This window comes from Marmota flaviventris, chromosome 4 (assembly GCF_047511675.1).
Source record: "Marmota flaviventris isolate mMarFla1 chromosome 4, mMarFla1.hap1, whole genome shotgun sequence".
NCBI classification, from domain to species: domain Eukaryota; kingdom Metazoa; phylum Chordata; class Mammalia; order Rodentia; family Sciuridae; genus Marmota; species Marmota flaviventris.
The window spans coordinates 128,014,148-128,026,629 of record NC_092501.1 but is presented as its reverse complement, the minus strand read 5'-3'; the positions used below and the strand labels follow the sequence as shown (position 1 = coordinate 128,026,629).

General features: G+C 35.5%; 1 protein-coding gene across 1 annotated transcript in view; it reads left to right on the top strand.

Moving 5' to 3' along the window:
* The window catches only part of Sucla2 (succinate-CoA ligase ADP-forming subunit beta), a 44,577-nt gene extending 39,317 nt beyond the window's left edge, over positions 1–5,260 (top strand). The window contains exons 10-11 of the mRNA XM_027928959.2: positions 37–125; positions 4,486–5,260. Of these exons, the coding sequence (XP_027784760.1) occupies positions 37–125; positions 4,486–4,560 (164 nt within the window). The 3' untranslated portion in view covers positions 4,561–5,260. The remainder of the gene's footprint in view (positions 1–36; positions 126–4,485) is intronic.
* The last annotated feature ends 7,222 nt before the right edge of the window (positions 5,261–12,482 follow it).

Below are 12,482 nucleotides of genomic sequence, written 5' to 3'. Positions count from 1 at the left end.
ACAATATTTATTTATATTTGCAAAAATCATTTTTAGGTACACGAGTTGATGATGCTAAGGCACTGATAGCAGACAGTGGACTTAAAATCCTTGCTTGTGATGACTTGGATGAAGCTGCTAGAATGGTAAATGGGCTTTGTTGATCCAAGGACAAATTTTTAGTGTGTAAAGAATTTATAAGCCCTTTGATTCTAAAATGGACCAGCTAATTGTTAATATTACTAATAATTATTGCTTCAGCTTAATATTATATAATGAACTGTTAAAATTATTCATATTGGTTAAAAATGGTAAGGCAAATTTTATTCAGGAGTATTACAATAAATACAGAGACTGATGAGATGAAGTTTTGCAGGGGGAAATAAAGATGGTGCTCAACTCCAGACACAACAAGAAAAAGTGAGAATTTATAACCAAGGAGTAGGGTGGGGGTCAGTAGATGGAAAATTACTTAAACATTATGGGTAAGGTTGAATTTTGGCTAAACTGTTACTCAGATTGGACAATGCAGAGTCAGACATGGAAGTCCAAAAGTCAGTGCCCAGCTAAAAAGGGTTTGGAGGAGCCTATGAGAATTTGCTGAAGAAGAGTATCTTTCTCAGAACCTCTTGTACCTATGATCCATCTTAGACAATAATTCATGCCCAGTATGATCTCATCTGTATTCTTTCCTACTTTTCCCCCTACCATGATAATTTTGAAGTAAGTCCCACATGTTTTATCATTTTATCTCGTATCTGTAAAAGATAAAATGTTGGTCATGATATAAAAGAATTACTGTTATTTGTTTTAAGGAGAATAATGGTATTAGGGTTATATTTTATTAAAAAGAATCTAGTCAGTATTGCAATTTCTCTGGTTATCTTATTTTTTTGTCCACATTCTTTGTCAGAATTGGATCAAAATAAGTCTCTCATTGCAGTTGGTTAATAAGTCATTACATTTCTTTCTTTCTTTTTTTTTGGTGTTGGAGATTTAACCTAGGGGCATTTTGCCACTGAGCCACATCCTCAGCCCTTTTTGTTTTTTATTTTTATTTTTTTAAATATTTATTTATTTAGTTTTAGGTGGACACAATATTTTATTTTTATGTGGTGCTAAGTATTGAACCCAGGGCCTCACGTGGGCTAGGCGAGCACTCTACCACTGAGCTACAACCCCAGCCCTTGTTTTTTATTTTGAGACAGAGTTTTAACTGAGTTGCTTAGCTAGTCTTAAACTTGAGATCTCCCCTGTCTCAGCCTCCTGAGCTGCTGGGATTATAGGCCTGTGCTACCATGCCCAGCTACATTTCTTAATCTATAGGTCCTTCCCTCCTTTTAAAATTCTTCTCCAGCATACTTGTCAGAAAATTCATGTCGATGATCCTGTAGAGTTTTCCATAATCTCAATTTTAATGGTTGCATTCCTGGGTGTCATGCATTTAGCATGTTACTCTGCCTCCTGTATCTCCTCTAAACTGGTAGTTCAATCTATAATATTGGCCATGTTTGTATTAGACTAGGGGGAGTAGGAAACACTAATATTTTATAGTTGGTTGGTATTTTTCAATTCCATAGGAGGTATATAATGTATAATTATTTCTCTTTTAGTGGTGTTAGCAGCCACTGATGATCATACTTTAGAGCCAGTATTTTGTTTTTCGTTGCAAGGCAGTGATAGTCTAATTATCATTCTTCTTTTAGAATGTGCCTAAAAAGTTAAACTTTCTTAGATAAACTGTTTGTTACCATGAAGTGCTTTTTTTTTTTTTTTTAATAGAAAATTCATGATAATTACTTGAATCTTTGCCTTTATTGGCCAGGTTTCAAAATAGTGGTTTTGCTCCATTATATCATATAAAGGTGACCCAGCTCTTTTAGTTTTTACTTTTTGTATTTTGTTTGTTTTTTGTTTTCATGTGTTCATTTCCATTCTGGTGGCAGACCATGTTGTCATGGATTAATATATTACGTGAGGTTGATAAATTTCATTTATTGTTATTGATGCAAATTGTCTTTTTTTGGTCAGTGGGAACCTCTTCAGGTTGGTACCTCAGTCCTTCTAACATACTCTCTGATATGCTTTCTGGTATGATGAGATGTTTCAGGTTCATCTTTGTATTATTGGTTCAGGCCTACAATGAGCCAGATGTAGAGACCGCAATTCAACTTAATGAGTATTCATGTCTACTTAGTTTAGTTATTGTTTCAGGGTTTTTTAAGCCTAGGAAACATTTTTTAAGGAGATAGATTCTCACGTAAGTTCATGCTAATATTTCCAAAGCAAATGTAGGAAGACAGGTTTTTGTCTGACATGTGTTTCTCCTATGCCATACCATAATCATTATTCAATTGCTTTGTCTCTCAGCACAGATATGACAGTTTTACAATAGAAATATCAAAGTACGTTTTAATTTTATCTGAGGTTCTTTGTGTCTTTTAGGGTATTTCTCACAACTCTATTGGATTTTTAAATTCATGTGGAATAGTTCTCTGTGTGTTTTGCCTCAGCTTGATCTAGTTAATTTTATTTTTAAAGGTTGCATTAAAAAATAAAACCTTTGTTTTATGTAAATATTTACATGAATCCATGTTTAGAGAATTTAGCTTATTATATCTTTTCATATTTTCCTTTTTTCACAGGTGTGTAACCATTGGTTTTGGGTTTTTTTTTTTTTTTTTTTTTGGTACCAGGGATTGAACCTAGGAGCACTTAAGCACTGAGCCACATCCCTAGCTCTTGAGACAGGGCTCTGCTAAGTCACTGAGGCTGATCTCAAAGTTGTGATCCTCCTGAGTTGCTGGGATTACAGGCATGAGCTGTCCAGCATTGTTTTTTAAAAATAGTTTTTGGTTTGTCCTGTAGTTATTTTTATACCTAAGGAAATTTTAAGTGTGTATATGCATGTTTGTGCATGTATGTATGTGTGGATGGGCATAGATGAGAAGCCCTTACCTTCAGTGAATGGTAGCACATACTTTACTTTTGCTTACCAACAATATATCTTGGAGAACATTTACAGCAAATACAGGGATGTTTCTAGATGGCACCTTTTGACTTTCTTCTATTTTCGTGGATATTTTATTGAGTCGTCTTTAGGGCTCTGTGGTTTAATCAATAATAGACTCTTGAGACTTGCTGAATTAATGTGTCACTTCACAAGAATAATAATGTTTTATGTCCTCCTTTGGGAAAGTTACCTATTACCAAATAAAATTTGGAATTTATATTCAATCCTGAGTTAAAATTAAAGATTATGAGTAAGAGAATGGTAGGGGGAAAGTGTTTCAGAAAGCTTGTTTTTTGACATCAAGGTATGAGATAAGTTGGAGAAGACACGAGGGGGATAGTAGGATTTTGTTTAGTATAATAATTAGATACAAAGTAAGGCAAAGGTAAGGAATAGATTACAATTTCTGAAAACATGTGTTTGCAATGAAATCCTGAATTTTGAAAAGCTAGGTGGCCTTGGAAAGAAAGGAAAAAAATCAGTAGGACCTTAATTAATTAGATAGACTACACGAGATGAAAATTGCACAGTTGATTTAAGTTGTAATTGCAGGTTTTTAGTGACTGGGGGCTTTTGTATTTTATTTTGTTTTTAAAAGTAACACTGAAATGTTTCTTACTTATAGAAGTCATGTCAATAATAAATGTGATGATGATGATAATAGCAACTGCTACCTGCTATCATTTTTTGAGTATTTATGTACATGCAATAGGTTATTTTTTTCTAGGATTTAATATAAGTTTGGTGATAAAATTTTCATTTTTATAGACTAGTAAGTTAACCTATTCAGAGTCATATGTCATAATCATCAGAATGGTGATTTGAATCCAAGATGTCTATCTTTAAACTCTTTTTCTTGCAAATGGGGATCAAATCCTTGTGCATGGTGGGCAAGTGTTCTACCACTGAGTATACGTAAGCCTCCAATCCTTTTTTTTTTGTAAATACTCTGTGGGAAAGAGAGAAGCTAAATCATTTTTTGATTTAAATATGTTTAATTTGTGATATTTTATATGGAAATAGATAGATATTCTCAGATTGTAGAGGGCACTGGTATTTTACATAGAAATTGCTAATTTACTGATAGAAAGTAAAATACTCCTTTATTTGAACTCCTACCCAATAAGCTAAGATTGTACACATTTTTCAAAATAAATTTTTATTTAGATGGGCTTTGAATTGTGGGGTATCCAACAAAGACACTTACTGTTCTTTAAGATAAAATTTAAAAAGATATATGCATACTTAATTATCTACATATCTATCTTTATCAGAAAGTATTTATTTGCAGTATGGGTTATGGGGTGTATCAGACTTGACTGTCCTATTTTAGTGTCAGTTTCTTGTAAGAATGCAATGTGATTTATAAGAATGTCAGAATACCACTGATGTTTTAAATGGCAAAGATTGTGGATTAATTTACATTGAGCTATAGTTCTGAATTTACCCTTTTATGAAAATAGAGACAAAGATGCTCTGTTCTTTCTTTTCAGGTTGTAAAACTCTCTGAAATAGTGACCTTAGCCAAGCAAGCTCATGTGGATGTGAAATTTCAGTTGCCAATCTGATCTGAGATGCCAGCAGATGGGCTAAAGGTGTTAAAATGTGCTATAATGCTTAAAAATACTGTGTCCTATGTTATTGTTCTTTTTAGTATGTGGAGATTGTAATTGCCATGTAGGCACACAAAACTTTAAAAGCATTTGGTCTACATTTAATTCTGCTGTTCAGAATGGACTGCTTGCATAAAGAATGCATAATGCAGGTATCGAGTTTCTTTTGTTGGCAGCCATCTTTCTTCTACAGAATGTCACTTGGATTATGCCTGTTTATTGTTGTTGGATACAAAGTTCTTCCTGATAAGAGTCCTATAAAGAAAATAAATATGATGATAGAGCTTTATTCTTTAGCATTAAAATATATTATATCAAATAACTAGCTTCATTAGTAGAGCAGTATATTAAAACAATGTTTTATATAAGAAGTGTTTATCTTCAGCACCAAATACATAATAAATGTATCAATCACTATTTATAAACAGAGCTTTCAAACACTCCTCAGAATGTTGTTTTAAGTATTTCAGTGAAGTAACTTGTTAATTATTTGAACATTGTTTTAATTATTACAAAACAATGATGACTGCAAGTCTCTGTGATTCTGTGGTAAGAAACTTCTGTAGGTTTGTATCAAATAAAGGCATTTTTGCCAAGGACTTGGTAGATAAAATTTAAAATGTCAATTTAAGTTAATAAAAGTTTCTCAATGTGATTTGTATTAATGTTTGCTTTTGTTTTGGGGTTTTATTCTGTTTTTTAAAAAATTTTTATTTGAAGCAAACATAGTAGAAGATAATATGTTCCTCATTTCATTAAATAGGTCTAAGGAACCAATTTGTGGATCATATACATGACATGACAGTACATATTATAAAGCTATCTGCAGAGTTCACTGGAATTCTTCTATTTAGGTGTATGCCATATGATACATCTTCTAAAGGAAACACTGTCCTTTGTGCCCATATGTATGTATAGTTTTTATTTAATGCATAAAACAGTGTTATTATTTAACTAATACTACAAAAGAGAACTTCGCCTTATTTTGTTGTTCTTAAAGTGTGATTGGATGTTTGTACTATGAGAGAGAGAGAGTATCACAGAGTGACTATGAGCACAAATTTTGGCTTCACTACTTACTAGATAAGAGTTTGGTTAGGTGTGGTAATATTAGTGTACCTTAGTTTCCTTAGCTTCTTTCTCACCAATAGAACTACTTATAGGGGAAGAGAGAGAGAGAGAATAGTGAGGGAGAAGAAACACATGAGATAATTCATATAGAGAAAACAAAATATGGCCAGGTGCTACATGCCTATAATCCCAGAGGCTCTGGAGGCTGAGGCAGGAGGATCCCAAGTTCAAAGCTAGCTTCAGCAACTTAGTGAGATTCTGTCTCAAAAATAAAAAAATAAAAAGGGTTGGGGATGTGGCTTAGTGTTAAGTGCCTCTGGGTTCATTCCCTGGTGCCATTCTGACTGGCATGAAAGTTTCTTTATTTATCTACTGAAGGGCACAATTCAAAGCACATCTAAAAAAAAAAAAAGGAAGAAAAAATATTCATTTAAGCCAAATATATGTTTGACAGTTCAGTTGAAATATATGAAATATATCATGTTGTAGGAATGGAAAGTTGAATGGTTTATGCCATAAACCATTTAAAATTATGATAAAGCTATAACTAAAAGTCTAGTCCTTTAGCCTTAATTTTTAAAAACGAATACCAAAGAATGCTGGCCAGTGATTATCCCAGAAAACACTGACATTTGTATTAGTTGGGGTTTAGTCAGGAACTAAGAGCAATTCTTGGTATTCAGAGAGGGTATAATACAGAGTATTGGTAACACTAGTGTTTTGGTTATCTACTCTTGAACAACTGTCCCAAAAGTTAGTGATTTATTTAATTTCCTGGGGATCATAAATTTGGGAGCAGTGTAGCTGAGATGGTTCTGGTACTGCAGTCATTTGAAGATGTTAACCTGGAGAACCCACTTCCAAAATGGCTCACTCACATGGCTGATGGTTAGAGGTCTTGGTTTCTTACCATCTGGGCCTTTCCACAGTGCTGCTTTGGTGTCTGTAACATGACAGCTGCCTTCTCCCCAGCATGTAATCCAAAGGGACAAAGGGTAAGCCATAGCGCCTTTTATGGTCTAACCTCACTCTCACTTATGTCACAGTTTATTACAAATGAATTTCTAAGTCCAGCTCAAACAGGAAGAATTAAGCTCCACTTATTGAAGGGTGATGTCTAAAAGAAGTTGTAACATGTTTCAAAACCATCACAACTCATGTTGGCAAATTGAAGAAACAAATAGTAAATTCTGACTTAGCCTGGAAATTTTATAGCTACTGGAACTTATGTTTGAATCTAGGAACTTGGAATACTTCTGATGCTTGGGCAGTGCTGTAAAAACACAGTATTAGGGAAGGCAAGGAAGAATGTTTCAGGGACTGAGTGATCAATAGTGTCAAATAGCCAGATACTGTGATACATGCTTGTAATTCTAGGGACTGAGATGTGAGGATTATAAATTCAAGGACACCATAGCAATTTAGCAAGGCCTCAGGCAACTTAGACCTTGTCTCAAAAAGTGGGTGGTGGTGGTGGTGGTTTGCTGGGGATGTATCTCAGTGGTAAATTACCCCTGGGTTAAATCCCCACTACCCCCTCTCCAAAAAAAAAAAAAAAGTGTCAAATATAGATGTCAAGATTAAGAGTAAAAAGTTTGTAGTGAAATTGAAACAAGGTGTAACTAATCTTGGTAAGAATGATTATACTGAAACAATAGGGGAGAAAGTGTTGCATAGAATGAAAACTTGAAGCAACTACCTGGTAGTCTTTATTTTTTTATTATTCTAATTAGTTATACATGACAGCAGAATGCATTTCAATTCATAGTACACAAATGGAGCACAATTTTTCATTTCTCTGATTATACACAGAGTCACACCATTCATGTCATCATACAAGTACCTAGGGTAATGATGTCCATCTCATTCTACCATCTTTCCTATCCCCATTTCTCCTCCCTTCCTCTCTCTCCCCTTTGCCCTATCCAAAGTTCTTCCATTTCTCTCATGCTCCCCCACTCACCCTGTTATGGATCAGCATCTACTTATCAGAGAAAACATTCAGCATTTGTGTTTTGGGGATTGGCTTACTTCACTTAGCATAATGTTCTCCAACTCCATCCATTTACCTGTAAATGCCATGATTGTATTCTCTTTTAATGCTGAGTAATATTCAATTGTATATATATACTACATTTTCTTTATTCATCTACTGAAGGCATCTAGGTTGGTCCCACAATTTAGCTATTGTGAAATGTGCTGCTATAAACATTGATGTGGCTGCTTCACTATAGTATGCTGTCCTTTGGGCATAAATCGAGGAGTGAGATAGTTGAGTCAAATGGTGGTTCCATTCCAAGTTTTCTAAGGAATCTCCATACTGCTTTCCAGATTGGTTGCACCAATTTGCAGTTCCACCAGCAATTTAAGAGTGTGCCTTCCCCCCCCCCCCGCCCCCCACATCCTCGCCAACACTTATTGTTGTTTGTATTCTTGATAACTGCCATTCTGACTGGAGTGAATGAAATTTTATAGTAGCTTTGATTTGCATTTCTCTAATTGCTAGAGATGTTGCACATTTTTTCATATATTTGTTGATTGATTGAATATCATCATCTGAGAAGTATTTGTTCAGGTCCTTAGCCCATTTATTGATTGGGTTATTTGGTTTTTTTTTTTTTTTTTGGTGTTTTTTGAGTTCTTTATATATTCTGGAGATTAGTGCTCTGATGTGCGTGTGGTAAAGATTTGCTCCCATTCTGTAGGCTCTGTCTTCACCCCATTGGTTGTTTCTTTTGCTGAGAAGAAGCTTTTTAGTTTGAACTCATCCCATTTATTAATTCTTGATTTTATTTTTTACACTTTAAGAATCTTGTTAAGGAAGTCAGGTCCTAATCTAACATGATAAAGATTTGGGCCTACTTTTCCTTCTATTAGTTGCAGGGTCTCTGGTCTAATTCTTAGGTCCTTGATCCACTCTAAGTTGAGTTTTGGGCAGAGTAGCAGGGGCTTAATTTCAGTTTGCTGTATATGGATTTCCAGTTATCCCAGCACCATTTGTTAAAGAGGTTATCTTTTCTCCAATATATGTTTTTGTCTAGTATGAGATAACTGTATTTATGTGTTTGTCTTTCTGACCTCTATTCTGTACCATTGTTCTACAAGTCTATTTTGGTGCCAATACCATGCTGTTTTTGTTACTATTGCTCTGTAGTATAGTATAGTTTAAGGTCTGATATAGTGATGCTACCTGCTTCACTCTTATTGCTAAGGATTGCTTTGGCTATTCTGGGTCTCTCATTTTTCCAGATGAATTTCATGATTGCTTTTTCTAAAAATTCTATGAGGAATGTCATTGGGAATTTGATTGGAATTGCATTAAATCTGTATAGTGCTTTTGATATATGGTCACTTTAACAATATTCTGCCTATTAAAGAACAAGGGAGATCTTTCCATCTTCTAAGGTCTTCTTTAATTTCTTTCTTTAGTGTTCTGTAGTTTTCACTGTAGAGGTCTTTCACCTTTTTTGTTAGGTTGATTTCCAAGTATTTTATTCTTGTTTTTTTGAGCTGGTAGCTCTTTATATACCTGCTGCCCCTCCCCATCCTCTAAACACATTTGCCGCAGTCTGGCTGGGCACAATCAGGAGCCACTTGTCAAAAGAAACTAACTTTATTTTTAGAACCAAACACGCCAAACAAACAGCATCTCAGGAAAAACCCCTCAGAGCCTCAACTGCCACCACCGGCTTTTCACAAGCCTGTCTCTCCCCCCACAAGCTTCTCCCCACCTCCCACAATCCTCCTGCTCTTGAGGCCGATTGGCTGGGTCACGTGGGCAGAGCCAAAAAGTCCCCCAATGAGCAGCTCCGTGGTCTGAAAGGGCAGGGAAACAGTCCAATGAGCATCACCGCAGAGGAGCCAATCAGCTAGATGTTGCTGGGGCCGAGGAGCCAATCAGCTAGATGTTGCTGGGGCCGCTGTGAGCCAATCATCAGCCGGCAGCTGGATTGCTGGCAGCTGGAAGTTTGCTGGGGCCCCTTCGGCTGTGGCTCTCAACACACATTCCTCTTCAGTATTCTTCAGTATTCTTTCTTTTTCTCCCTCCCTCCCTTCCTTCCTTTTTCCCCTTCTTCTTCCCTCCTTTCCTTCTCTTTTCCTCCCTTCTTTTTTAATTTCTTTCCTTCTTTCCTCTCTTTCTTTTATTTCCTTCCTTCCTTCCTTCCTTCCATCCATCCATCCATCCATCCATCCATCCAGGAGCTCTTTACAACTAAGCTACATCACCAGCCCTTTTTGTGTTTTTATTTTTAGACAGGGGTCACTCAGTTACCTAGGGCCTCACTAAGTTGCTGAAGCTGGCCTTAAATTTGTCATCTTCCTGCCTTAGCCTCTGGGATTACAGGTGTGCACCACCCCTTCCAGCTCACTCTTCAGTATTCTTTATGCAGGTTGATATTTTTTCCCTATTACATTATTTAGTTCAGATGAAAAAAAACCTACTTTACATTTGAATTCTCTGATTCAACTATACAGACAACTATAACTTCAATAGAGACTGTAACCAGTTATGACCTTAAAAAGTTTTTAAAATTTTGTTGTGGATATTGAACCCAGGAACATACGTATGTATGCTAGGCAAGTGCTTGACTGCTGAGCTATACCTCCAGCCCTAACTTCAACTATTATATCGACTTAACAATTACAAAGCGTACGATACCAGGTTTGCTTGATTGTGATTTGTAGCAGGTACACATATTAAGGGGGGAAGTAAGCAAAATCAGAAGAGGCAACCAAACTTCACAAGTCCAGCAGGACATTGAAGCTGTTAACATTATGGTGATTAGTTTCTGTCTGGCAAATAATTCTATTTAAAGAAATTTTAAAATCACAAGTGTAAATGTTAGGTGGTGGGGCAAGTGTAGAGTGCTGTAATCAGAATTATACATGCATCCTGTGGAAAGTAAAGGGGTGAGAAAATTCCTGTGGCAAAATCAATTTTCAGATTTCTGCAATTTAATGTGCAGTGGTTAAAGACAAGATTTAGATGTTTGCCAAATGAAGAAAAGTACAAGATAGGTAAATCAGTTTTTGTTTAAAGTTGGATTTAAAATGAAGAGACAAAAGTAAAGCAATAAGAATACTATCATATCTGTTGCTGCTCTAGGTAAATTTTATAAGCCAGCTCCTCTCAACGTGAGAGGAAGTATTTATTTAAAAATTGGAAATTAGGGGCTGGGGTTGTGGCTCAGTGGTAGAGTGCTCACCTAGCACATGTGAGTCCTTGGATTCGATCCTCAGCACCACATAAAAATAAATTAATAAAAAATAGGTATTGTGTCCAACTACAACAAAAAATAAAATTAAAAAAGTGGAAATTTAAAAAAACTAATATTTCATTTTTAAATAAAATACAAAAAAGTGATTACTAGAAAACTGAAACTTTAAAAAGTATGAAAAATATAAGCCAATTTATTTTTTATTCAACAGTACAAAATTGCTCTATCAAATTGCTATACATGTTTTTAAATGTTGGGCTGGGGATGTAGCTCAGTGATAGAACACAGGCTTAACATGTGTGAGTCCTTGGGTTTTTTCCCCCAGAACCAGGGGGGAAAAAAAATCTAAATATCTGTTTATCTCTTGCAGTCTTATGTGCTGTTTGTGGATCAGCAGAATCCACGGATTTCTTTTTAAGCAGGACTGAAGAAAGCTCCATCAAGTCCAATTTATGAGGATGTAAACACACAAATAGGAAGTAGGCCATAAACATATATCTAGGGAATGAGAGGCTTGGCATCAAATAGTTTGTAGTCAACATTATGGTACTCACTGTGTGGTAAATCTGTGAAGCAATTGTCAAAAAAGCAATTAATCAAAAAAGCCGCATGATTTGTTGTATACCCTAGAGTCCAGTCAATGCCAATACAGTAACACAGAAAGTACTAAGCTTAGCAAGTTGGAGGATGCATTGAAAGGGCCAAGGGTGGCCTGAACATTCTGATTTGGTTTGTTTGTTGCCATACTGAACACAAACATCTAATGTATTTGATAGTTGATTGACCACCAGTTGAGCAATTTGGATGACAGTTCCAGAGAGGTGGGTTGGGCATGTGGTGAGAAAAATACTGTAGAAAATTCATGATTGTTCCTATGATTAGTTCCCAAAGTAGAAAAGTATATTGTTTTTTGATAGTGTTTCATCAAACTAGCATCATTTTAGAAAAAGAGACCTTTGTCTTAATAAAAATGATGTATTCTCATCATAAAAAGAATCAAAATACCTCCAAACTAGAAAGTAACAAAAAAGTACAAAGACAAGCATTAGAACCCCTACATACTTAGGGAATGTTAAGTTTGAAGCCTTTTATTGTTTTTAAAATTTAGAAAGAAGAGATATCTTTTTATGATTTAGCAAAAATCCATTCAATGTGCAAGTCTCTGGAGCTATTTGTTCCTGATTTTCAGCCAGGTGCAGATCTTTGTTAGAATGTAAGTCACTGAGCACACTGTTTAGTCTACCTGATGTATATTTTTCTCTTGGTAATAAGATTTAGTCAGTGAAGGAAGCTTTAGTGCTTTCATTTATGTTGTAGTATAAGTTTTTGTTGCTGGTGGGTGACAAGTAGATTTGAGTAGCACTGCCTAATGACATGTAAGCCTTACAGTATTTAAATAGCGTAGCTGTGGGTAGTGGGATGACCCTTTCCATGACCCTGGGTGGTCAACTCCAAATACCAACTCTGTTCACTGGGCCTTGCTTTTATAAAAGCTGCCAAAATTCATGCTCACTGTTTGACTTACTTTATTTTCTCTGCTGAGCCTTCCCAACAATGGAAGTGCCAGTGAAAAGAAAAACCAGTTAG